General features: G+C 38.8%; 1 protein-coding gene across 4 annotated transcripts; it reads left to right on the top strand.

Moving 5' to 3' along the window:
• Positions 1-25,747, top strand: LOC102084035 (kinesin-like protein KIF20A). 4 transcript variants are annotated; one of them, XM_065053570.1, is made up of 19 exons: positions 1-196; positions 730-865; positions 1,978-2,052; positions 4,792-4,911; positions 5,823-5,961; positions 6,058-6,242; positions 9,640-9,736; positions 10,206-10,403; positions 10,485-10,596; positions 12,302-12,373; positions 14,379-14,525; positions 15,117-15,282; positions 16,590-16,760; positions 17,391-17,530; positions 18,803-18,968; positions 20,583-20,700; positions 20,782-20,849; positions 22,498-22,617; positions 24,802-25,747. In XM_065053570.1, the coding sequence occupies exons 2-19, from the start codon at positions 734-736 to the stop codon at positions 25,075-25,077; spliced, it is 2,502 nt and encodes an 833-aa protein (XP_064909642.1). In that variant the 5' UTR covers positions 1-196; positions 730-733; the 3' UTR covers positions 25,078-25,747. The 4 variants fall into 4 exon arrangements, with proteins under 4 accessions (XP_064909642.1, XP_064909641.1, XP_064909640.1 ...); XM_065053569.1 differs by having other exon boundaries at positions 2-196; positions 717-865; XM_065053568.1 differs by lacking the exon at positions 1-196 and adding an exon at positions 326-546 and having other exon boundaries at positions 717-865; positions 10,209-10,403.

Here is a 25,747-nt window from a genome sequence, read left to right as displayed (position 1 = left end):
GGCTCGGGGCTGGCGGCGCGCGCCTGCCTTCTGCTGTGCGGCGGCGCCCCCTGCCGGCGGCGCCCATACCCGCAACGGGCCTGTCCGTCTCCGCCCACTCCCTCCCGTTCGGCCAATCAGCGTCCGCCGTCCCCTGCCCAAATCTTCTCTCCGGTGCCCGCGAGGGACTGTTTGGCGGGTTCCCGCGCGCGGCGAGGTACCGGCAGTTGGTTCCCGGCGGGGGGCGGTTCGGAGCCTCGCAGCCGGTTCCCCCCGGCCGGTGGGCGGCCGCCCTTGCGCTGAGGAGGGTCCTGCCGCCTGGCGGTGGCTGCCCCGTCCGCCTAGGCCGTCTCTTTTCTCTGTGAACGGGGCCTTGTCTGAGCCGAGGGTTCGCTGAGGCGGGGCCCTGTGGCCCCGGGGCTGAGCCCGGGCAGCGGGGGCGCGGTGGCCGAGTCCCTGGCGGCTGCGGAGTGTGGAGCGTTTCAGGGGAGGGGGTCGCAGGCCGTGGTCTAGCACGCAGGTGGATAGGAGCAGTGCCCCACCGAGGCCGTCAGTCTGCTTTCACTTGTGTGTTTCTTAGTATAAGCCAACTGTCAGTTCCTTCATACTCCCTTATTGCTTTAGAGGACCATACAAGAAATGCTTGTTTATACACAAGCTACCCTGATTTCTATTTTGCTCTCTGTGTATTTTTGCCTGTTCCATAAGAAAATGAATTTATTTTTTTTTCTTATGAGTTCCTTTGCGCAGAACAATGGATGACGAGGGAAAAAGCTATGTTTCTGCAGAAGTATCTGATATGCTGGAATCAGTTTCTTTTCTGAACATAGAGGGTAAACCCTCACCTATGGAGTCAACAGTACTGCCTGATACAGAAGAACAGGAGGTGTGGATGGTTTTGTAATATGTCTTCTGATTATACGCTTTTTTTTTTAAGCTTTGGCAAAGTTCAGTAAGAACTGCTGTATTCCTGTGCCCCCAAGATGGGTTTGATTTTTCTGCTTGCCTCTCATTGCTTACAAACAGATCATAGCCACTAGCAAATGCAGATGGTCAGTGCTACGTAAGTGTTGTACTAAGCTTTTGACAAGAAAGTAAAGGACTTCAGTAATTGCACTTTGAATGTAGTGTGACTGTACTGCTCTTTTTAGTAAGCCAAAAAAGCAAATAGATCCTTGTTGAAAACTTATTAGGAGCTTGGAAATAAAATTATATAATGCTGTGCTGCACTACACTTTTGAAGATAGTATAGCTATCTCTGCTTTTTCAGAATGATAGGTTTCTCTCAGATGACTTAATTTTGCATGATTAGTGGAGTGTTGGTCATGAGAGGGCTGTGGAGAGCTCTACTAAATCCATCTGCTGAATGAACAAGTTGCCGAAGTGGGAACTTCAAAGCTCTGTGCAAAAGGAAGGAATGCTGGGATCCCTCTAAAAATCTCACTGCTGTTATGGCTTCACTTGTGTGGGGAGGTCTTCGTATAATGGTATGGGGTGGAAGAGACCACTTTAGTGACTGAGAACTGTTTCATGGTTGTTACTGTGAGAAAGATGAGGAGCTAGTGCCTGGAGGGTAGTAATGAAGCAGTCTCTTGAGGCTAAGAATGTGTCAATATATTAACTGAACATGTCCCGTACAAAATGGAAGTGCAGTACTGCACAGCAGCTGTTAAAAAATACAGCTTGAGTTCAGTACAGAGGGAGACCAGAAGGTGGAAGCAGTGCAGTTTATGCTTCTGACACTGTGCTCTATTAATTTAAAATCTTGACTTTGTCATAAAAGAACACGGGGAGTGGGGACAGACACAAAAAAGTGGTTACTTGAGGACATTAGGAGGTGAAGAAGCAAATGAAAGCTTAAAATTTGAACTTCACAAGGAAGGAGAAAGGCAGTAGGATAAAATAGCTAGTACTGCATCAGAGATGTATGCTGATATGATTTGAGCATGTTCTATTTTAAAAGTGGCCATTATAACATTTTTTTTTTTTAATAAATAGGCATATCAGCCTTTGAAAGTCTTCTTGCGAGTGAGACCCTTTTCTGTAGCAGAGCTTGAAAATCATGAATCGCAGGTTAGTTGTAGAATTGTTTTTCTCCTCCCAGAAAGAATGCCTAGTATTGTAAGCCAGGAGTTTGTTTTTGTAAAAACTGTGTACTGCTTTCAAATAGAATTAATGGGCACCTGGATAAATGTAATTTTAATGTAATTTTAATTTATTTTTTTAATCATAACCTTTACTGATTTGTTTTGCCTGGGAGAGAGGTGCACACCTGTAGCTCTGCAGAAGTCTGCCAGCGGCGTTATTTAAAAGGTCATGTCATTCTTGACTCTATAGTGCTCAAGAAACAAAGGAGTTTCATGCAAGAAATTGTGCATTTCTGGGAGTAATTCAGGGATCCAACCACTGCATTTCTGTGGAATGCCTGAACGGTCTACTGCCTGGTCCTGGTGATTTGCTGCTCTTCCTGTCAAATTTTTCTACAGCTTATACTGTCAGATTCAAATGCTTCAGTGTTTTACACACACAGAATGCTCTTCCTTCCCTACTCCCCATTGTGAACACTGATACAATGAATTCATCCAGCTGTCCTTGGAGACCAAGGTCTCTGCAGTTTATCTCCCAGCCCTCATATTTGCAGTCTCACAGGCTCTCTGATAGACCTCTTGTTCCTGACCTATTCAGAGGAGGATTTAATATTAGTTATGATTTGCTCTTTGCAATTTGCTTATTTTTAAAAAAATGTATTCTTGCATTTAATCTGCTAGGGTTGGAACCTTTGTATTTTTTCACTTGGATTATTATTTTTTTTCCCTCAAATTCCATTCGCATTTTCTTAGGCAGTTCTCGTTGGGTAGTATGCACTGACACAGCGCTTCATGTTAGGTATTATTCAGCAGTCTGAGTAGGCTGTAATGGTAAATTGACTTACAAAATCAAAATGTTTTGAGTCGTTCATGTCTTATTCCTATTTGGAGTGGAAAGTTTCTGACTAAATGACAACTACTGAGAATATCTGTTTTTAAAAGCAGGGTGGGAGGAAAAAAATTTGAAGCTTGTACTAAATTTTTTTAAAAGTTCTTTTCTTCATGTCGTTCATGATAAAACAGTTGACCTTCCAACGTGTTAGCTGTAGAACCTATTTTGCATGGTATGAAGATTTTTTTCCTCAGCCTTAGAAAACTAGGAATGCTTGAAAGATCTTCAACATCTTTAATATTTTCTACTACTGATATTCTTAACTGTCACCTGAATCTATGAGGAAGATACTTTGTAACAAATTAAAAAAACCCAAACCAAAACAAAAAACAACCAAACAAAAACCCCTTTTTATTTCTATAATCAATGAGAAGTTAACTTCATTTTTAGGTCCTTTTTTTCCTGCCTGCTGTGCATCATTTTCAGGAAAGCATCTTTGTTCAAAATATGCAACAAGAAAATAAGAACTAGAACTCAAGCCCTATTTTTTATAGCTGTAGGCTGATGCTTTAAACAGAGACAGCCAACAGGTTAACTGATCTGTTGTTGCTTATACAGATAATGATGTATGCAAGCAAAGCTTAAGAGCTCTGGATAAAAATCTGTACTCTTGATACAACTGCCAGTGATTCTCTTGGAGTCACCTGCTGGAGAGCAGGAAGTTGTCTTCTTTGGATTTAAATGATGTGTACAGTGCCAGAAATGGTCAAACTTCTCCCACCTTACCTGTGGGTTTAGCTGGGGGAGACAATGAGAGTGACATGTTACCAGTGGCATTCCAGCTCTGCAGATCTGACTCCTTCAAGGCCTCTCACAAGCTACTGTGAGGCCAGTGGCAGATGATGGCACGTGCTGCAGATGCTGGATTCTTCTGAAGCTCTCTAGGATTCAGTGCATCTGACCAGAGTTCTTGTTCCTGGTGATGTGGGAGGAATGTTAGAGAGTATATGGGTTTAGAGCCTGGCACAGTGAGCAAGTGATTGGTCTACATTCAGTACCCAGCTTCTTAGGGCTTCTATACCAGTTGATAAACGTATTTGTGAATTGAGACTCCTAGGAAGAGCAGTACTTCCTGTGTACATGCTACACATGGATTATTAGTCTTACCAGCTCTGTCCAGCCTCTGAACATGAATGTCAGATTAAGTTACAGTCAATCCTTGTGACTGATGCTTCAAGACACTGTTAAGCTATATTGGTAGTTCAGTTTGTTTTTTTGGTAACCTGTCTGCTGTAAAATGAATTTTTCTGTGATGCTGCATTCTGCATTTATCTAGGTAGTAAGTGCTAAGTAACTGTATCTCACCTTTACTTAATTGAGAAATAGCAATTGAATTACTTGAAACTAGTTCAGTTTCCTTCTTTACTGATAACACCATCTATCAATCAAAGCATAATGCTTCAAACTTATTTTATTTATGCTGGTCATAGCTTGTTTCACACTGAAAATGATTGAAGTATAGAAAGGCATTAGATTTCTATATAGCTTTGTTTTCAAGGCTAGGATTGTGTGGGCCACAATCACAAAATAAGAGTTTAGAAAGCATTTAAAAAAAATTACTGGAACAAATCCTAGAGAAGTTGTAAACCTCTTAGAAAACACTCTGGTTTTCATGTGAAGTAGCTATATCTCTAGTTGTTACACTCCTTGGGAGATTATCTGTAAATTTTGCAACTCTTTGTAACTAAGGCAAATAGAAAACACTAGCGTATGGGTTTTGGTGTGTGTTCCACTGGTTGTGGTGTGTTGTGTGTTTGTTTGTTTTCTCCAGATAGCTTTCTTCCTAAATAATTTTATGTGGTGTTTTGGTTTACCTTGTCTTGTTTTTTTGAGGGTTGTATAACTATTGAAGATTGCCAGACAGTAATCCTTAGTGCACCCAAAGAGTCCTCTGCAGTGAAAAACAGTGAAAGAGGAATTGGTCATTCTGTGCACAGGTTCACCTTTTCTCAGGTAGGCATTTTTTTTCTAATTTTTAGTTATATATGTATTTTTTTCCTCCAGTGTAATGACAAAAATAGATTTTTCTGCTATATCATGTAATATGATTGTTTTTTTTCTTCTTTGAATTACATGTGGTGGTACGTGCCTTAAACCCAGGCTGCTTATTATTTACTGTTAAGCTGTCAAGAAAGCTGTGTTACAATGGAGGTGCCTATTAGATAAGACAAGGAAGCTGCTTTGGCAGCTCTGTTGTTTTCTTTGATGAGATGCCACAGAAGCTTCTTGTAGGCACAGACTTACAGGGGTTCTGCTGTTCCTTCAGATGCCTTCATCTGGGAAGTGCTACAGGAAATCATCTGTTAAAAGGGACTTATGTAAGCCTGTGTCTATTTGAAGGAATAGCAGCCTAACTGCTTAAACTTTCTATACTGGAAGTACATTTCTTGACTCTGTTACCTACTGCAAGAACTTTTGTTCTTACAATGTGACACGATAAACAGCTCCAGGCATCGAGTCATTTAGACCATTGCAATGTTGATCTTTTCATCAATTGTGAGTGACTGGTATTGAGTGAGAAGGGAGTTGTGTGTTACTAGCAGAGCTCTTGAAAGTCTACACTAAAAGGTATGTGCTCAGTAACATTCTGACCAATTTATTTTAGGAGCAGAAAAATATTCAGAAATAAGTACACGCCTAATTGCCTCAGAATTAAGCTGGCGTCCTTTGAGAACCCAACAGAAAATGTTGAATTAAAAGTGATTCAGGCAAGACAGAAAACTAAGCTGGTATCTCCGATGAAAAACAAGTCACTATTAATCAATGCTGAATATTTTGATACTCTAAACTTCTTTGTGCCATTTATCTCATTTTTTCTTTCTCTCTCTTTTTTTTTTTTTTCTTTAATTTCTCCCTTCTGCAAGGTCTTTGGACCAGAAACTACTCAGAGTGAATTTTTTGAAGGCTCAATGAAAGAGATAGTAAGAGCATATGTTAACGGAGTGAATGGACTTGTGTTTACTTATGGGGTTACAAATGCGGGCAAGACATTCACTATCCAAGGTATAAAATGCTTGCCAAAAAGTGTATATAACAGCCAAGTCAAAATCCAATGAAAAGTTTATATGAATGTCTAAATTTTGTTTTCTTATTTTTAAGGGACTTCAAAAGATGTTGGTATTTTACCTCGTTCAGTTGATGTGATTTTTAACCACATAAGGGGAAGGCAGTACCTGAAGATGAACTTCAAGCCATATTTGAGCACTGCTGTTAAGAAACTAGAAGAAGCACAAGCTAAGCAAGAAGAAGCCATAAAAAGTGCTGTTCTTGCATCACTGAAAGAGGTCAGCGACCAAATACTTCCTTGTTACTGAATGAAGCTGCTTAAAAACTGCCTAACAGACTCTCTTTAATAAAATATGTTTTACTATCACTTCTTCAGATTTATTTAAATCTACACTGTGGATACCTGGTGAACCTTGGAATAATAAGGCAACTGGCTGGTTTTGGAGCTCAGGGTAAACTGGAAGAATGTTCTGCAGCAGGCAGCACACAGGTCAAACCAAAAACCATAGTGAAGTCAAAGCCTGGATTTCCATAGAGGAGCAGTTCTGACATTGTGTCGATGCTAGCCCTTGAAAAGCCTCCGAGAGCTGACCCAAGACTTGCTTCTCTTTAAGTTAATCTTCTTTTGGGTCAGGTTCCTGGGCTGGATCACTGGGCAGTTGTTCAAACTCGAGGACTAGCTCAGAAGAGATAATGGTGATGTTTTAGCAGGGGCAGTGAAGAAAGCAGAAGTTTGTAAACCTGTGATTTATGTAGCGTCATAAAGAAACTTTTCTGATACAGCAAGTGGAGTGAAATGACACAAAATGAATTTCCTAAAAGGATTACAGTCTGCTTTAGAGGATAGTATGTATCTTTAACTCTGATTATCTGAAGAACTGTAGGTAGAATAGAGAAGTCTTTACTGTAGCAGCTTCCTGTTCTCATTGTCTAGTCATTTCTATTTCCAGTGTACAAAACGGATCTCACTGGAAAATGGGCACCCTTGTGTGTGTGACAGTTCTATACTTCGAAGCCCAGCTGCAAGTTGTCACAAGATGTCTGGCCTTTTTTCCATACATTCAGAACATTTTCAACCTGAACTGTGAGCCTACTGCATTTTGGGATTATCATTCAAAGCAACTGTGAATTCTGGGAAGTATAGAAGTAGTGATTGCCCACATTTTATTTTTTTCTGTGGCCTTTAATGCCATCATTGATAAAATACTCCAGTTAGGTCTGATAGAGTCTCCTTCTATGAATTAAATTCATATGCAAAGTTCCATTCTAAATTCTGTTGCTTAATTTAAAGTGCAAACTGAACTTCATTTAGTCTGAGTCTGGTTAACTTTTGAGGAAAGACCTTGGATGAACAATCTAAAAGATGTGTAAGTCTATATTTTGAAAGTGTCTTAAAAGCTCACTCGTGCTTTGTGTGTGTATGCGCAGGAGGTGAGGGTATTACATCAAAACCGAGATGGTCAGGAAGGTAGTAGGTAAATATTTTGAAAAACTTTGTGAAACCTACAAGCTTGCAAGAAGGAAAAAGCAGGAGCTCAAGGTCTAGAATAGGAGGTCAAATATGTGATTTTGAAGATAGCTATATTTTACAAATATTCCTTTCTGTTAAATCACAGCTTGACTTTATTAATAGTTTAGTTACTGGGTGTTGTAGTAGGTGATCTAGATGTTGAAGCACTACAGTGAAAAGCAAGCAAGACTCTACCATCAGAAAGGTAAAAATGCATCTAGAAAATAATACAAGACCTTGCTTGTGTGTTACAACGTTTCCACAGGGATAGCTCAGCTATCCCCAGTACTGAAGCTGTGCTTCTTCACAGCTTGTGAATAGCCTTGCTGTTTGGATGCTCACTCAGGCTTGCAATCTGAGAGCAGATAAGGTTTGGTGGGCTTGATTTTAGTTTACGTGGATTTCTGTAGGCCCTTTTCCCAGGCTCAGTTTACATGTCATGCAGAAAGAGCCTGCTATTCCTTTCATTTTCTCAGTTTAAACTGCTCCAAGTTACTGCAATACCTTTGTATTTTCATGTTCTACTCTCCATGTTCTCTATACAGTACTGCTGTAAAAACTCTTGCTTGGAATGGTTCACACCGTGTCTTTCCTCCCCTTCCCTTGTTCTATTCACTGGATTAAATTCTGGTTTTTACTGGATTAAAAGCAGCTTTACTTGCATTCCTATTCCCACCTGTCCTCATATTTGCTATTAAATATCAGCTTCTGTCACTGGCAAATAATGTCAGTTCCTGTTCCCACTTGCTTGCAGACAATCATCTTCGTGTTCTTTTCTATATTTGGTCTTAGGATTTAAAGAACAGTATAGCAATGTAGCTAATTAACTCAGTTATGTTGAAATACCTTTACAAAACCTTATCATGCACAAGTGCTGTAGTACTGGGGTTTTTTAGATTCCATTACATTTTTGACATGCATAGGTGTGCATTGTGTCTTGGTCTCTCACCCTGCTTTAGAATTTTGCTTTGTACTTTACCGAATGCATGCTTGTGGTTATAGTCAAGCAACGTAAACGTATAGACAATGCAGTCTTTGCAGAATGGTAGTTTATAAAATAAGCTGCAATACAATTGTATGCTGTTTATCTCTAAAATGGAAGATCTGAAAGTATGGCTTCATACTTTTATGTTTGTAAAAAATCTGGTTTTGAACATACCAAGTGATTAACATAGGCATCAGTAGAGAATCCATAAGGAGCTTAGCACTGCGTTCTAGTAGCTAGGACACAAACATTTACTTCTTTGAATCTGTTCCCCTCTACTACTGTAAGATGACCCTCTATCAGGATTGGGTTTTGGGAAATCAGGGTGAATGTCCTAATGAAAATTTGCATCATGTATAAAATATGGAGAGGGAGGTCGTGTTACACTTGGAGATGTTGAGATCTCTAAATACTGGGAATTGCTAATTCATTACATCAGTTTTCCTAGAGGTAATGTGAAGCCTATGTTTTCACAAGTCTTTGCAGGTTTTAAAAATAATTTTGTTGATGTAAAGAAATTCAGCAAATGTGTGTACTTAAACTGTGCTGTTATATGTAAAGGCTTTTTAATGGCCTTTTAATTCACTCTGAATTAAACCAACATAGACTGTTGGTTTATCAGATCTTTAAGTCCTTTATGAAGCCATCATTTCACTCTGTCTGAGGTCTTTAAGTTTGACTCAAACTCTCACAGACCTGACACGAGCCTGTGATTTGCAACAAGCAAGCCAATTAGTAATCTCTGCTGCTTTAGTCTCTCTGTAGCCCACCACCCTGCCATCTGCCCCTGAGAGAAACTTACTTTTCCAGTTCTTTTGGTTGATCAGTTGTTCAGATTTACCTACCAGTTCATAAAGGAATTCTGGGCTGTTGCAGTCTGACAGAGGATCATTTTTCTCCTAGAACTGTAAAGCCTACTATATTAGCAGCAGTTGGGCTCCAAACAAGGTTGCTGTGAGTGGCAGAAAACAACAGTCCTTGTGAGGGGAAGAGCACTTACTGATTTTTTTTTTTTGTTTGTTATTGTTAAAAACATTTCATTTGCAGACAGAGTAAGAGGGGCTTAACATTTAATACCACTTCAATATTTAAAACTTAAATATGGAAATTATGGTCATTTTTTTTACTTGTGCTATCTCAGTCTGTTCATGGCAATGTAACTGTCTCTTATATTCTCAAGGAGACAGAAAGCATCTCAAATACTATTACAAATATGTGTGGTGTGGAGTCGACTTCTTCCAACTGTACTTTGAAAAGTCTTCCTTCTGATTCTCTAGGTAAAATAAAGTAGAAAAATTTTATGGGAAAAAAGATAGTAATTTAGGAATGTGAGTTGTTAAATATTGGTGTATTTTAAAATATCTATAGTGTACTTTAAAGTAATAAATACCTACAGTTTTAAACCAAGTTTTAACGGCTCAGCTCAAGAGAAAGAGTAATAATGTAAAAATATTTTGGTAGCTTTGCTCCTTTGCGGGAAAGAGGGAGTCTTAGTTCTGCAAAACTAACGTATAAGCTGCTGGAAGCTTGTGGTGGAGGGGGGCAATAGCTCAGAATTCGGGCATATTCTGGTTACTGGTGGCTGCTGAGAAGTTTGAACATTCTTGGGTAAACTCGAAGTTGTAATGTATCTGAATTGTGCAACACAGATATATACACACCTCCTTTTAGAAGGTTGTATATACTGCAATTAAAATTTATCAATGAGTTTTCCAATGATTGAACTCTTTCTCTGTTTTGGGTTAGCAGAGAACAACTTTGTTCCACTTGACATATATAGGACTAAAATGCACCAAAGAATGCAAGCATCTGTGTGGATTTCCTTTTGTGAAATTTATAATGAATATGTGTATGACCTATTAAATGTATTATCTGCATCAAAAGCTCAGAAGCGCAGAGTCTTAAGAATTTGTGAGGATCAAGGAGGAAATTCATATATTAAAGGTAATACTACTATATTATGACCTCAGCACTGTAATAGAATTTATTTGATCAGAAGTGTGTGTAAAACATCTCTTTTTGCAGACTTAAAGTGGATTAACGTTCAGAGTGCTGAAGAAGCCTGCAAAATACTAAAAATAGGAAACAAGAACCGAAGCTTTGCTTGTACTAGAATGAATGAGCAATCAAGTAGGAGGTTTGTTCCTCTAGTTATAAGCATACTCTCTCTTTTCTTCTAATGGGGGAGGAGGAGGGAAGGGAGGGGGAGACTTCAGAATATCTTTGAAATGACCCACTCTTCAATAATAACCTAAGACTTTCCTTGATTATTCTGGTTTTATTATGAAATTCTTTCTGGAAGAAAGTTAGGAGAGGGCCTGTGACTTTAACAGTATCTGGAGTTGGATAGCTATTCATGGCTTTGGACAACTAAAAAGACCAAATCATTTCATTTTTGAGTGCTAACAGTGCCACACATCTTGGCAAATGCTAATGGTGCTTAGTGGGAATAGCTGTGTGAGGATGTGGAAGGAAAAGCTGGATCATTCTTTACCACCAACAGTATAATTCTTTGAAACTTGGAGCCTGTCAGTAGGGAATGTAGGAAGGAGCAAGTAATGAAGTACTTTGGAGTGCTGCTAGAATATTTAGATGCTTTTAGTTTGCTGTGTCCTTGCTGAGCTTAATTAGTATCTTAAGAATTAAACCCCTAGCTCTTACCCAGCTCTGGGAGAGGGATCAGGGAGAATCTGGTTTGATAGAGTGGAAGGTGGTGGATAGAGAGGAGGTGGTATACTTTCTGTTGAAATTGCCATCTTACTTGATTTTAATGCCTTCTTATTAATCTGGCCTTTAAGTATGGAAAGGCCATCTTGTATATTTAGTTAATATGGTGTTACTAAGCCCGCTTTTTCTTTAAAAAGCAAGAGTTACGCTAAAGACAGTGGCCATTACACTTCATGTTATGATTCCACCTGAATTTTATCATGCCCAAAGTAGTGCAGAAAAGAATTGTGTGCTCTTCTGGCAGAGTTTTGTGCCTAGAATGTCCCCTTTTTACTTCAGAGATTATGCTGACTTCCACTTAGTTTGTTTCTAAATTGTGGCTTTGTTTGTGGTGGTGGTGTTAGTTTGTTTTTGTGTGTGTGTGTTGTTTTTTTTTTTTTCCTTAGAAACCAAACAAACTACATTCTTAAATTGGGGAATGTTGCTGAGGAGTAAAGCACTGCCTTAACTCTATGCTGGAGAAGTCTGCTTTTTGTGCTTCTTGATTTACTGGATATACTGGGGACAGGGCACTTCTGGTTCTGGGGTTTTTCTCTTTAGTTTCAGACAGCATGTCTGGTGCCTTTGTAGCCTGATGTCTAAAACAGAAAAACTGTATAGTCAAGTGTTATAAATTCAATCTTTGTAGAAAGCAGAGTAATTTCAAAACTGATCAAATAAGTGCATATATTGAAGTAGGCAAAACTACAGGACTGGTGAACCTTGACTTATTCCCTACTCCTACCACCTTTATTTCTAATAATTTAATTCTATCAGACTTACTGAGTTCAAATACTGCCTAAAGTTTTTATACAAATTGGTTATCTGGGTACTCATCTCCTGATCAGTAGACTTAGGTGGTCTGGTTTATACTTTCTCTAAGACAGCTTGTAGCCTTCATGTGGTATTTTTCCCTCTCCTGTATTGAAAGAAATGGAAAGTCACAAAGTACAACTTTTATTGCTGTTCTTTTTTGCTGATGAATAAATGCATTCTGAAGGCAACTAATGTAAATGAGGGAATTCTTGTTTGTTCTTCAGCACCAAACTTTCTGTAGAATAAAAATTTTACTTTGCTTCAGTGACCACTTAATTTTCATAATTGTGGTACTTAAAAAGGATTTTTTTCCATTCCAGTCACAGTATCTTTTCAATCAGGCTACTACGACTAACTGATGAGCCTCAGCCACATGTTCTTGGAGTTTCAGAGTAAGTGGATGCTTCAGCTGATTATGAGAATGTAAATATTTCAGAAAAGTTGATAAGGTGAAAAGTTGATAAGTATGCTGAACTGGTGAACTTTCTTTTAATAAATTGTCTGAGAGCTGAGAAGGAAGATAGAGCTGCATTGGCTGCATCTGACTGGAAGCCTGATAGAGACAGGCACAGAAGTGTTTCCCTGTCACTTGTATTATGTTCAGGTTTGACTGAAGGAGCCTTTTGAAGCTCTGTCAGTAGTACGTAAATTGAGGGAAATATATGTATATTGCCTTATATAATAGAGGGGTTGGGGACAGAATTATACTATGTAATACCACGCTAAATCTTCAGACGGGTAGAAGTCAAATGACTGACTGACAGAACCCAATTTTTAAAGTCAGTGCAGCAGCTAGTGCTGAAGACTGAAAGTGCAAGCTACGGCAGTGTATCTTTCGACTTTAAGACTAGACTAGAGTTATGAGTTCAATGTCTTTTTGTGACAGCAAATTTGATGTGCTGCTGGAATGCAAATTCAAGGCTGTTATCCAAAAAGAATGCAGGTGACATGCTCTGGGACTCCTCCGTGGTACAATGTACAATAAGAGGGGATCATCAGTTGATTTGCTTGAAAGCCGTTCTTCTGACCTAAAATGCTAGTGTATGTGCTCCCAGTAAGAGCAGTGCCCAGTCCTTACAATTCTCTGTTCTTTTGTAATTTAGAGGAAGTGGCCCATCTTTAGGCTTCAAGGAATTTAGATAGCCTTTTAAAAATTTTATTTTCCTGATTAATTGTCCATTTAGCTTGATCTGGAAAAATTAGGATAGTCTTGTAACAGAGTATTTTAGTTCAGTCTTAGCTCCTACTGTCTCTTGTCTCTGCTGAGCAGAAATGGTAATAAATATACCTCGCTGTGAGGCATTATGATAATAAATACTCTGAGGAAAGATAACTTGGGGAAATGACTGCATCTGTATTCTTTGCTGTACCCTGTCTTGGTGTATTCCCCTGGGAAAGCTTGCAGTAGCTCTTAGATGAATGACAGGGTTTTCATGTTGCTTAAGAAAGAAAACAACTCTTTGTCTTGTACTGAAAAGGATAAAGATCATAAGATCATAGCCTTTCACAGAGTTGAAATATGTGCCTGGTTAATATGCATACTGTAATATGTACTTATTTCAACTCTGTGAAAGACTACGATCTTAGAAAGGTATTGTTTTATGTAAATAAATGTACATGTAAGTGAGTAATAGTTGGGTTACATAAACTATCTAACTTCTGTATTTCCATATTTCAAGAGCTTTCTTCCTATGAAGTGATTTAATCCTGGATAATCAAGGAATTTATTTTTTCTGTAGCCCATTGTACCATGAGGGACAATTCAGTAGCCTGAGTTTAGTAGCACATGAATGCTATAGCCAAATAAAGAGCTCTAAGGTGATCTGGGAAGGACTTCTGGCTTCTTATTTGCAGTAGGAAACAGGTGGTTTTGCACCCAAAAAGAGGCAGACTGCAGCGTAATGAAGCGCACTACTGTCCTGCAGTCTTCTCAGTGCTGGACCTGGTGAAGGTGATGGTTGAAGTGCTTCTGTAGTACAGCCCCACTATGCAAAACTGTTTCATAAACGCATCTTGTCTGCACTTTAGGACTGCAAGAAAATTTGCATTCCTAAACTGAATTCTTTCTGTAAGAATGTCTGCAAAGTTCTAAATGCATGCTACAGGCAGACTTCTTTGAATGTGCTGAATAGATTATTTTAGGAGCAGCAGGCTCTTTCAAGTATCTCTGTATACAGGGGGAAGATAGGTTAGTGCTGTTATTCTAAATATCTTGTGTAGTGCCTTCTGGACAAAACATCAACATTAAAGTACAACTTATTCTGTGATCTAGGTAGGCTGAAATAAGCCACTCATTCACACGTTAGACACATTAAGAGGTCAAAAGAAATGCAGTTCTATTTTTGTACTGTTTAGAAATAAGTTTGTATGTGTGTTCTGGATAAATCTTTCATGCAGGTTGTCTTTCTGTGACTTGGCTGGATCAGAGAGGTGTAATAAAACACAAGCCTTTGGAGACAGACTAAAAGAAGCAGGAAATATTAATAATTCTCTTCATATCCTAGGAAAATGCATTGCAGCATTGAAGCAAAATCAAAATCCAAAGTAAGTAATAAGTCGTAAACAACATGCCAAGTTTTAGGTTGAAACCCTAAGTATTCCTTTATGTTTGTGCAAGGGATTCACGTGGTCAAATGGAAATCTACAAAAGCTTGTAGGCCATCTTTGTTACAGGTGTCACTGGAATACCTGAAGTGAACATTCTTTCTTTAAAATTGTTGTTTGTGGAGAATGAAAATGAGCAGTTAGCGGCAAACTACCAAGCTTTTTTCAGTGTGTGCGTGAGCAATGCTCTTTGTGTACAAAGCCCCCATTTTGTTCCCTTCCACCTCCAGATTATGCAGGTAGATTCATCAGACATTTGACAAATGTCCTATACTTAGCCTTTTGGCTTGTTCCAGTATCTGTTTTCTAACACTAGGGAACTGTGATGCAGATGCTGTACTACTTTTACTTTTAAATACTTCAGTTTGTTGTGAGATCCAGGAAGGACCATATTTTTTTATGTGAAATAGCTTAGGCTTAAATAAATCTTACTGGATCTGTTTCTTGAAAGAGAGGAACAGAATTAAGCAATGTTACAGTGTCCCACTATTTTTTTTTTTTTCACAATTTTGTTATTCTTTTATCCATGAGGATGAAGCCAAGCTATATTCCATTCAGAGAGAGCAAACTGACTCGTCTGTTTCAGCCATTCTTTTGTGGAAAAGGCAAAGCTTGTATAATTGTCAATGTTAATCAGCATGCTTCCACATATGATGAAACACTACATGTAATGAAATTTTCAGCTGTAGCCAAACAGGTGAGAGTGCATCTACTTTCTCTGCTATACTACATTCTTTATTACTAATGGTTTGTGAAATGATCAGGCTGCATGGACTTGAGTGTGATTAGGATCCTTGATGCATCATATTAATTCTTCTGCGTGTGGCTTCCCTCTAAAAGGTTTCCAGTAGTTTTGCTCATCCTCAAACCTATTAATGGTAAGAAGTGAAGATAGCCGCAGCTATCTGTGGCTTGTTCAATTCTACACCACTGACATTCTGTCTAAAAAGTAGGCAGAGTACTTTCAGATATGACTGATTTACCATTTATCTGAGCAAATGCAAAGTTTTGATTTCGTCTTTTGATGGATTGTTTAACCTGTGTGCAGTTATGCATCTGTTGCCCAAGATGACAGTTGTTTCAAACTTCTTGGACAGCTAGCGGTGGTAGTAAAAGAACTACCATCTTATTTTGTAGTCTGAATGAGATCTCTTGTGCCTGCATTGCTCCTATTTGGCAAAGTGCAAGTAGTTAATAACAAACAAAAAGAGAATACTTTTTTGTAAGGTAATGCTTGAAAATAGTGTGCTTCTCTCCTTTGAAGGCAAAATTCCCCCTGATAAAGCTTTCAGGCTTTTTTTGCTTCTTCTGCTTGTCAACCTCCCATTAAATTCACCATTAGGGTTTGATGTTTGGTCTTAAGTTCATTCCACTTTCTTGGAAGCTGCTTCTTGCAGGGACTGGGATGGTGGACTGTGCTGTGTTTCATGGCAGAAATAAGGTCCGTTTCTAGTCTGGAACCATGGATTAGTTCTGATGCGTTCCAAGTCTGTAATGACATGTGTAGTATGATATCCAAGAGACTTTTTTCTAATTCAGTTTGGTTGTAACTTTCATCATAAGAGCACCGAGGAGACAAGCTTCTGGGATATGTTGTCCCATGACATGCATACTTAAAATCTTTACATAACTAGCATGTATTGCTGAATCCTAGTCACAGTAGCTCAGGAAGGAGCAAATGTTTTAGGGATTTGCTGCTTTTTATGAACTTTCCAGGAAAATACACCAAAACCTTGTAATTTAGAGGAAGCAAACACACCTTTCTAGACAAGCATACTACATTTCTTAGTAGATAATCTTTCCCATTTTCACTTTGTGAAGTCTTACGTTCATATTGATAGATGTTTTTGTCTGCTAAAAGACATGTCAATTCTTTACTGTTCTCATAATCATTAAATATAATGTAAATACAACAATGCATTCTTTCCACTTGTTGCTAGTATTCTGATACCTGCAATACTGACAGCACTGATAAATCACTGCGTTCAACTCTGTATTTTCCAGGTAATTCAGCCAATCCTACCCAAAAACTTTGATTATTTTCCACCCAAGCTAGCTGGAGGCAACAGCAAACCTGCTGTGCACTTTGATGCTAACATAGCTGTAGATGACTTTCCTGACAGTACTGAAACCTCCACAGAAGAGGAAGTGGACATCACCATTCTGAGTCATGAGGTAGATACATATCTACTCAAAATTGTACCCAAGAAAGCCATCGCTATTAGTTCTAATATGAGAATATTTTACCATAAGAGATGTGCTGCAAGTTGTATCAAATGAAAACTGTAAGCTTCTGTGTGGTGTCAGGCAGACCTAGACTTAAAGTGGTCTGGTTCTGAGGGAACAAGTGCAGCTCTGGAAGGCTGCCTGCAGCTTTCTAGTTAGGCCAAGTGCTAAATTTAGAATTCAACTAATTGCTCAAGAAGAAGAGTAAGGAAGCATCACTTAGGTGTGGGAATAGCAGGAATAAGTTAAGGTGCAGCATTTTTTAAAAGAAAGCTATACAATCTAATAGCAATAAACTGTAAAAATCAAGTAGGCTTTATGCTTAACAGTTGTACAAATTAATATTTAAATGCCAAAACAGTGAACTTTTTGATAGTGGAAACCATCAAGATACCAAAAAGTTGTTTTTGCAGTAGAAATTAGTGTTTGAAAGTATCTAACCTCTTGTGCAGCCCCCCTGAAAATATAGGCTTGTAGAAATGCCCTCTGTGGATGGCTGTCTCTATGAATATTTCATTTGACATGAGTATCAATATGTGTTTCTGCCTTGTTTTCTGAACTGAAATATGTTAAATTTAGGATCTCTTGAAAACTACAGAGAACCTAAAGGAGAAGCTAGTTGCAGAAAGGCAAAGTAAACTCCTTCTGGAGGTGAAGATACGTAAAGAGATGGCGGAAGCGATGTTTCGACAGCTGTTGGAAACAGAGGAAGCCTGGAGGCAAGTCATATTGCAGTCCTCTTCAAGACTGAAAGGATTCCACATATATAAATGCATACAGTTATATTTATATATATATATATTTATATATATATATATATATATATATATGCAAGGCATGCATATTCATTTTATTTAGAGAAGTCAGGGCTGGACAGTTTCAAAGCTTCTGATGAAAAGGGAAGGAACATGAAAATAAACTTGTATAGATCAGCCTCTTCCCATGTACAATGAAAAAAGTTCTGCTTTCTGTTGAATTTTTCTGTTTAATTTGTAATAGCTGGAGATTGTCCTGACTTTTTATTAGTATGTAGCAGATGTGGAAGATTGTTACAGGTACCCCACTGAGGTTTGTGATTGTTCCAAAACTTACATTTGGTTAAGTTAATATGCATGCATGTGCTTAAGGTAGTTTAAATTGTATCTATTTGAGCTCTCCTGGATTCTTGCTCCCAGATGACTTATGAACCACTGTTAGCTTACTGTTTTATAAATTGCTGTGGTTGCCTGCACTCATGTTAATAATTTTTTTTTTTCAAGTGTGTCTAGATTGCTCAAGCTGAATTCACTTCCTCCTAACTCTTCTCTTTTTAAATCAGTTTCCTACTGTTTGAATTGGTAACAGACACTAGCCACAAGTTAAGTTGCCAGCTGAACACACTATGATTTAGCACCTGCACTGACTTTAAAACGGTTTGGGTGCTTTTGGCCAAACACATGAAACAGCAGTGACACTTTGAAGTGATGTTCTGTGTCACTGCTAGGGCATTTTTTTTAATCATGACAGAAGTAATGTGTAATGTATTGAAATAATAAGGCAAAACAAATTTGGCATTTATCTTTAATGGTGGGAAAAACAAAAACATCCCCACCAAACCAACCAACCAACAAAACTCCACAATCAATCAAAGAAAGAAACCCCAATTTAAAAGACACCCCCAGAAATATGCTTCAAATGTCAGGTCTAATTGGGTGTAGTCGTTTCTGTCACGACATGTTGGTGGATTTTTTTTCAATAAAACTTCTGTTTGATAGATCTTCAGTATGTGTTCTTCTGTAGCACTTTTCTTGGTGTTTGCCAAGTAGAAGTTGTTGGTGCAAGCCTATGGGAGGACTGAGAATAAAAAGAAGAAAAAAGTACTTCTTTGTTCCTTAACTTTACTCTTTTTATGATTAGGTTAATAAGGTGCATGTTTCCAGTTGAACACGTATAGTAAAACTGTAATAGCTGGGATGCTAATATGTTAAATAAAACTAACATGTTCTCCTCAGCAACCGCTTGGAAGATATGAAAGACAGTTATGAAGAAAAACTGGAGAGCAAATTTGAAATGTATAAAGAGGCCATTAAGAAACATGCCTATGTGTGTGCAATGGAACAAATTGAAGATCATTATGTTCCCATAGAAGAATTTCTAGCTGAACAAGAGAAAGTTGAGGTATGTATGACTTGACTGCTACTAAAAAGTGTGTGCTAGTCTCTCAACTCTGAATTTTGCTTTTCCATAACAGAATCATTTGGGAATTCTAAATGTAACAGTGAAAATATCTATCAGTTCAGCCTCTCTGGTTTGGTGTTCAGTGCTAACCATAAGGATAGAGATGTCTTCTGTCTAACACTACCTGTAGTGTATACCTAAACTTCCTGATCTTTCAATTAAATCCAAGTCATCTTTATCTCTGTAGTGCAATGACTGAAACACCTAGAGGGATGGTGTATACAGTAGTCTGCCTTTTTAGAGATCTTGGAATTGTAGCGTGTAGAGTGAAAAGCTAGTCTGAAAGGGCTGGCGGGGCATTAAGTATGGGGTGGCTATTTTAATTATTAATGGATCTCTGCTCTGAAGGTCTAGAGGGAGGATTGTGGGACAGGAAACTGATGAGATACCAAGCTTTATGCAGGAGAGAACTTAATCTCTTGAATGTACTTATACCTGGAACTGCCCAATAAATTGCTATTCCTTTTGCAGCTGAGCCATGTTAGCCATGTGCAACTCCATCAGTCTTCTAACCTCTGCATAGACAGCTAAGTGCGTCCAGACAACAGATAAGGCCTGTGGGTCTCAGCCTTTTCAGGAAGTCTGTAGTGGAGGAATAGAACAATTGTGGTGTACACCAGTGGTGCTTGCTCATTGCACTCTCCTGTTCAGGGACCAATAAGACATCTCACTCCACTGGTAGGCAGGTTCCTTTCAAGATATGAGGGAAGTGGGTTTCTGCTGGAGATTGTGATATATCAACATTTCTGCTTTTACAGCTCTCCATTCAGGTGCTGACAAGCAACGCTGTATTTTATAATGGCCTCTGTTTTTCCAATTCCTTCACACTTGTCTTTTTCCCCCATTTAAACTCTGGTTTTATGTTGACTTAAGCCCTAGCTATACCCTGTGTTGGGGTGGAAGAGAAGACTTTTAGTAGTGCCCTCTGTATTTATAGCTGCCACTTAGACTGGCCACAGGGCTGCATAAGAAAAGACTCAAAGAACACGATGGTCCTGGTAGCAAGTGAGATAAGAAACTGATGATTTGTAAGATGTAAAAGTCTTGATTGACAAAGGAGAGCACAACATGAAATCTGAGTGGGCAGCTTCAGCAAACCAGAATTAGATGAATAATTCTTGTTGAAAGTGACTCTTGTTTTATTTCTCCCACTGAAACACTACCCTAGCAATCTGACAGGTACTGAAAAAGAACTTGAGATTAAAATTTAGTTATATGAAATATGTTGTTCCTTATTTAGCAAGCTAACTGGCAACAGTGCTTACCACAGGTCCACTGAAGTTTCCTTCTTGCCATATGGTTACTTTTAATACAGTCTGGATATCTTCAGACTGGAAGAGTTGACTCCTGTGTAAAGTAACTTCCTCCAAGAAGGTCTTGTGGTATGAGTGTTATTCCGTTCTGTGATTTCTCAACCATAACCATCACAATTTCTACCTGAAATTATTTTAAAACTGAATATACATGTGTAGTATAATTGAAGGATATGCAGTAGTGCATCAGGTTAAGCAGACATTTAGACAAATTCTATCACATGCCCTTCTTTTTTTTCAGGACAGAGAGAATAAAATACTGCAACTGGAAAGACAACTTGACGAACAGTCAGGGAGGCTGTTGGCTCTGGGAAGTCCAAATCCAGATATACTGACTACTGAAAATAACATGGAACTAGGTAGGAATATAATCTGGATATTCAAAGTTCAGTTTACTTTGGGTATTGTGTATAAACAAGCAACTTTTCTTTTGCCTTTAGATCTTATGAACAAGACAATGAAGAGAGCCAATGAAGGATTGCAGAAACAATGCAAAGAGAAGGAAGAGGTAGTTCTTGCTTAGTATTTAACAAATCTGAGGATAATGGTCCTAAACTCTGGTGTGGTTCAGTGCTTAAAGACCTGCACTGTAGACAGCAGCATGAAGATTCCTGCAAATGAGTGTCAAGTTTATAATATGGCCCAGTTGTGGATGACTTTTGCCAGAGACTGGCTGTGTTCTGGCTTTACTCTAGTTTGTAAAGGCATCTACTGCAGTAACAAGTCACATGGTGAACATGATGTGAGTTGGAAGCAGGGAAGTATGTATAGCCTTGTATTGGAATGTGTTGTTAACATTGCTGTCATGGCCTTCCTTCCTGAAATGCTGCATGAGCATGCACAGGGGAACAGTTGTAGAATGTGGTAACAGGTTAGATTGAAAGCCAAATTGTGCCTTAAACCAGTCCTTTCTGTAAGTACTGAACTCCACTATCCCCTTAAACTAAAGTAAAGGGTAATGTCTCTGTTCTTCAAACAAAAAAGATCCTTGTGTTTTGAGTAACACATAGAGGTGTAAATCTGGAGCTTTAGGCTATGTTATGGGAAAGAAATATTAATTAGTTTTAGGTATGCATTTTTAGTCTACACCTTGAATGAACTTCTTGTAAGGCTATAGTTAGTTTCCCCTGTTTAAAGAGGATGGAGAGAAGGGAAGAGACAAGCTTTGTTCCTTTCACTAATAACAAATAGGAGTAGGGGTTGGAGAAACAGTTCCAGCTGGTTCTAATAAACCATGTAAATGGAAAGGGAACTTAAATCCTTTTCTATTGAGAAAATGTACTCCAAAAATAACTTTTTCCTTACCAAGTTTAATGTCTCATGTTATGGCCCTGGCACTTGTTTTCCAATCCTGTTCTTGAGAGCTCTACAGCATTTTCCATTTCCTATGTCAATTTCAAATTTTGATGCTAGAAAGAAACCTTGGCTTTTATGCTTGTTTTGGGGATACAGTATTGTTTTGTGTGGCCTGAAAGTGTTAGAATGATGGGATTGCTGTCTGGCAATAACTGCAGTGAGAGCACTCGAAAGCAGTTGGTTCCACCAGTGCCCTTCTGCTGCTTTACCTCACATATCTGTGCATGTGTGGTGAGTAATTCACTACTTTTTTTTTTTTCCCTTTCCATCCCATTCAGCCATTAAATGTGGGCAAACTTGTTTGTTTGTTTGTTTCTTTAGCAATCTAGATGTTTTCTCTCTGTGTAGAAGTAAATCAATGACATTAATTTTGCTGGTTCAGAGTTTCTTCTCCCTCTCAGGACTTAATCACAAATATTCCTATCAGAAAGGTGAGGTCTTCTGCTGTAACTGTGCTCCAGTTCATTATATGAATAGTGTTAATGAGACAGGGACATTCTTTCAATTACCCTTACTGAAAAGGAGCAGGCTGTTCCAGAAGTAGCTTAGTCTGTGCTGCTGTTCTTTGATTGACAGATCTGTGTGAATCTTGTAGCTTCATCACACCAGACATGATGGGTTGCAACACAGGAGGTTGAGAGAAGCAGACTTTGTCTTCATTGCGTTGATCTTCTAGTTTGCACTGTTCAGTATGAAATAGAAATGCTTGCGGTGTCTGTATGAGTTCTAGTCATAAACAAAATTCATGTAAAACATGTTGTCTTGAACTTCAGTGTGTATGGGTTTTTCTTTTTTTTCAGCTTATAAAAGCTCTGAAGCTTAAAATACAGAAATTAAATGAAACCCTGCTAGAAGCTAATGAAGGCTACAGAAAAATGGCAGAAGAGAACAGTCAGCTGAAGCATACAATCATGCTCAAGGTTTGTAAACACTTCAAAAGCAACTTAATATGGCTTTTATCTATAAATTTACTGGATGTTTCTGTATATTTGTACATGTAAATACACTGTTCAGTCTTAAGGGATGGGATGCCATCCAGAGGACAAGCTGAAAAAGTGGGCCCACATGAACTTCATGAGGTTCAACAAAGGCAAGTGCAAGGTCCTGCACCTGGGTTGGGGCAGCTCCTGGTACCAGTACAGGTTGGGAGATGGAGGGATTGAGAGCAGCCCTGTGGAGAAGGACTTGTGCGTACTGGTGGATGAAAGATTGGATATGGGCTGGCAGTGTGTGCTCGCAGCTCAGAAAGCCAACCTTATCCTTGGCTGCATTAAAAGAAGTGTGGCCAGCAGGTTAAGGGAGGTGATTCTGCCCCTCTCTGCTCTGGTGAGACCTCACCTGGAGTCTTGTGTCCAGCTTGGGTCGTCAGTAGAGGAAATACATGACCTGTTGGAGAAGGTCAAGACGAGGCCACAAAAATTGTCAGTGAGATGGAACACCTCTCCTGTGAGGAAAGACTGAAAGAGTTCTAGTTGTTCAGCCTGGAGAAGAGAAGGCTCTGGAGAGAGCTTTTTGTGGCCACTTACTTAATGGGGGCCTGTAGGAAAGATGGGGACAGACTTTTTAGCAGGTCCTTTTGCAATAGGACAAGGAGTAATGGCTTTCAAGTAAAGGAGAAGAGATTCAGGGTAGACATGAGGAAGAAATTTTTCACTATGAGGGTAGTGAAACACTGGCCCAGGTTGCCCAGAGAGGTGGTAGATGCCCCATCCCTGGAGATACTCGAGGCCAGGCCAGATGGGGCGCTGAGCAACCTGATGGAGTTGAAGATGTCCGTGCTCATTGCAGGGGGTTGGACTAGATGATGTTCAAAGGTCCCTTCCAACACAAACCATGCTTTTACTTAAGTTGTTGGGGTTTTTTGGTTGTTGTTTTTGTATTTTTTTCTTTATTTCCATCCCTAACTTCCTGAATTATGAGCTCAGAGCCCTTGTGTTTTGCTCCTTGACTTTATATCTTGTAACATGAGTAATTTTTCAATTTAATTGATAGACATGGTAATTGTGTGCGGACAATTCTTGCTAATCTAAAAATACCACAAAATATTGTCAGGTAAAGAAAATACTACTCATAACTCTAGTCATGAAGTGTTTTTCTGCGGGTAAGCAAGCTGTCAGTGCACAAATGTTAGTGCAACAGGACCTAAGGATCTAGGGCAGGGGTGTCAAACTCATTTTCACTGGGGGGCTGCATCAGCCTCACAGTTGCCTTCAAAGTGCCAAATGTAATTTTAGGACGGTATAAATGTAGGAGTAGTTACCTCTGGTGAAAATGAGTTTGACACTCCTGGCTTTAAAGCTATACTGACACTCCTGCAGAGGTGGCCAAGCTGGATAAGATAGATGGGCAGGTAAACTACTTAATACTGAAATAGAACAAATCTTTCTTACAAAAGCAGGGACTCCATAAAGTTGACAGCATTTGACCTCAGACATCAACTAGACTCCTAAATAAAAAAATGAAAATGTTGACCTCTTGCCAGTTCGTATCTATGCCTCATTTGTCATCTGCAAATGAAGAAAGGCAGGGTATAGTACTAAACAGTGAAGTTTTTCTTTGAACATTAAATTCACTTCTGCATGCTTTTTAGTCTGAGACCGAAAATTATTCACCTTGAACTTCTTTGTCTTGGAACCAATTAAGAAACATAGGAAGGTGACCTTTTGTTAACCGCAAGGATTAGAGAGCATCTTGAAGACTCTGTGTTCTGCCCACTCAAAGTGTTTATTCAGTCCTGGTTAGCAGACTTATGACTATGATTAGAGTTTTGATTTGACCAGTTTTGTTTTCAGTAATTGCAGCTTAGGACAGGAAAGCCGCCTTTATTTGATTCCTAGAACAGCAGCAGTTCTTTGCATAGTGTGGCTAAACATTTTAGCATCAGCTTCTTCAGTCAGACTTGGTTTCTAACTAGATCTGATGGTCCTGTAGTTTGCTGTTCCCTAAATTACATAGAAGTAATTCAGAAGCAATAGGTACTGAATAGCCATTTGGCATAGTAATAGTAGGGGTGTTTACTGATATAGTCAAATAATCTGAAACAGAAAACTACATGAAAAAGACTTCAGAGTGTTCACATGACTAAAACAGGCTTATCCTCATAGGATCAAGAAATGAATAGTCTTCAGAACTGGGCTACACGTGTTCTTGAGCTTGAAGAAACAGTCTCTTCCCTGCAAAAAGAACTTGAGGAACGGAAAAAGCATTTTTCTGTAGAGGAGCTAAAACAACAAAAAGCCAGGAAAGGTTTGTTGGCTAACCTGAAATCCACAGTAGCAGCCACTGCTGGTACGCCTCTTGGCAAAGGCTGGGGGAAGCATGAAGATGCTTCGTCTGCTTCTAGAAAACATGTACTGTGGGCTCATAAAGCAAAAGAATGACATTGGATTAATCAAAGCTTGCAGTTACTGGGCTTCTTTATCAGTCTTAAACTGTTGGTAGCTTTTTCTCACTCTCAGATGCCATCTTCACTGTCACGTTAACTAACAGAAAAATGTTTAATACAGAACTGTTTTAACTGAATCAGGGTTGAATTTAGTATATATAAGTATGTACTTTATGTAAAAGTATAGACTTAAATTTGTGCTTTTAATGTTGATATAGGGATTTGATTTGAGAAAGGTACGATTTCAATTCCTGAGTAACTGCTATCATGGTCTTCTGTACTTGTGTGTGATTCACGTGAAGTGGGATGTTCCTCATCTGCTGCTTGTTACATTTTAAAATTAAGTATTTAATTTTCATTGTTGATTCCTAGAAATCAGATGGCTTGTAAACTTAATCTTAAGTAGCTAAAATAGTTTGGTTCTTCAGTTAATATTCTGGTTTTGACATGGAAACTGCCATCTTAGGACCAAACTGAGCGAATTGCTAAACATGAGGCCTCATAGAAGAGGCAACAAAATGAAGTCTTATCTGGCTCGTTGCTATTTTTCAGCAAACTTGGCTTTGTAAAGGAATTTGCTTTATTGTCATGTGAATTTCCACTAAGAATATGTATTAAACTTTGCAAAATCTATTTATAATAAAGTTTTCCATTGTGAACTTAAA

This window comes from Columba livia, chromosome 2 (genome assembly GCF_036013475.1).
Source record: "Columba livia isolate bColLiv1 breed racing homer chromosome 2, bColLiv1.pat.W.v2, whole genome shotgun sequence".
In the NCBI taxonomy this organism is placed as follows: Eukaryota; Metazoa; Chordata; class Aves; order Columbiformes; family Columbidae; genus Columba; species Columba livia.
The sequence above is the reverse complement of the archived record's forward strand: the minus strand, read 5'-3'. Positions and strand labels throughout refer to the sequence as shown.

Bases quoted from the DNA above. Each gene is read 5' to 3' on its own strand.
- LOC102084035 (XM_065053570.1), top strand. From the start codon at position 734: ATGGATGACGAGGGAAAAAGCTATGTTTCTGCAGAAGTATCTGATATG. The intron at 10,597-12,301 runs GTTTGTTCCTCT...TTTCCATTCCAG, and splicing joins AATGAGCAATCAAGTAGGAG to TCACAGTATCTTTTCAATCA. The intron at 16,761-17,390 runs GTAGATACATAT...TGTTAAATTTAG, and splicing joins TCACCATTCTGAGTCATGAG to GATCTCTTGAAAACTACAGA.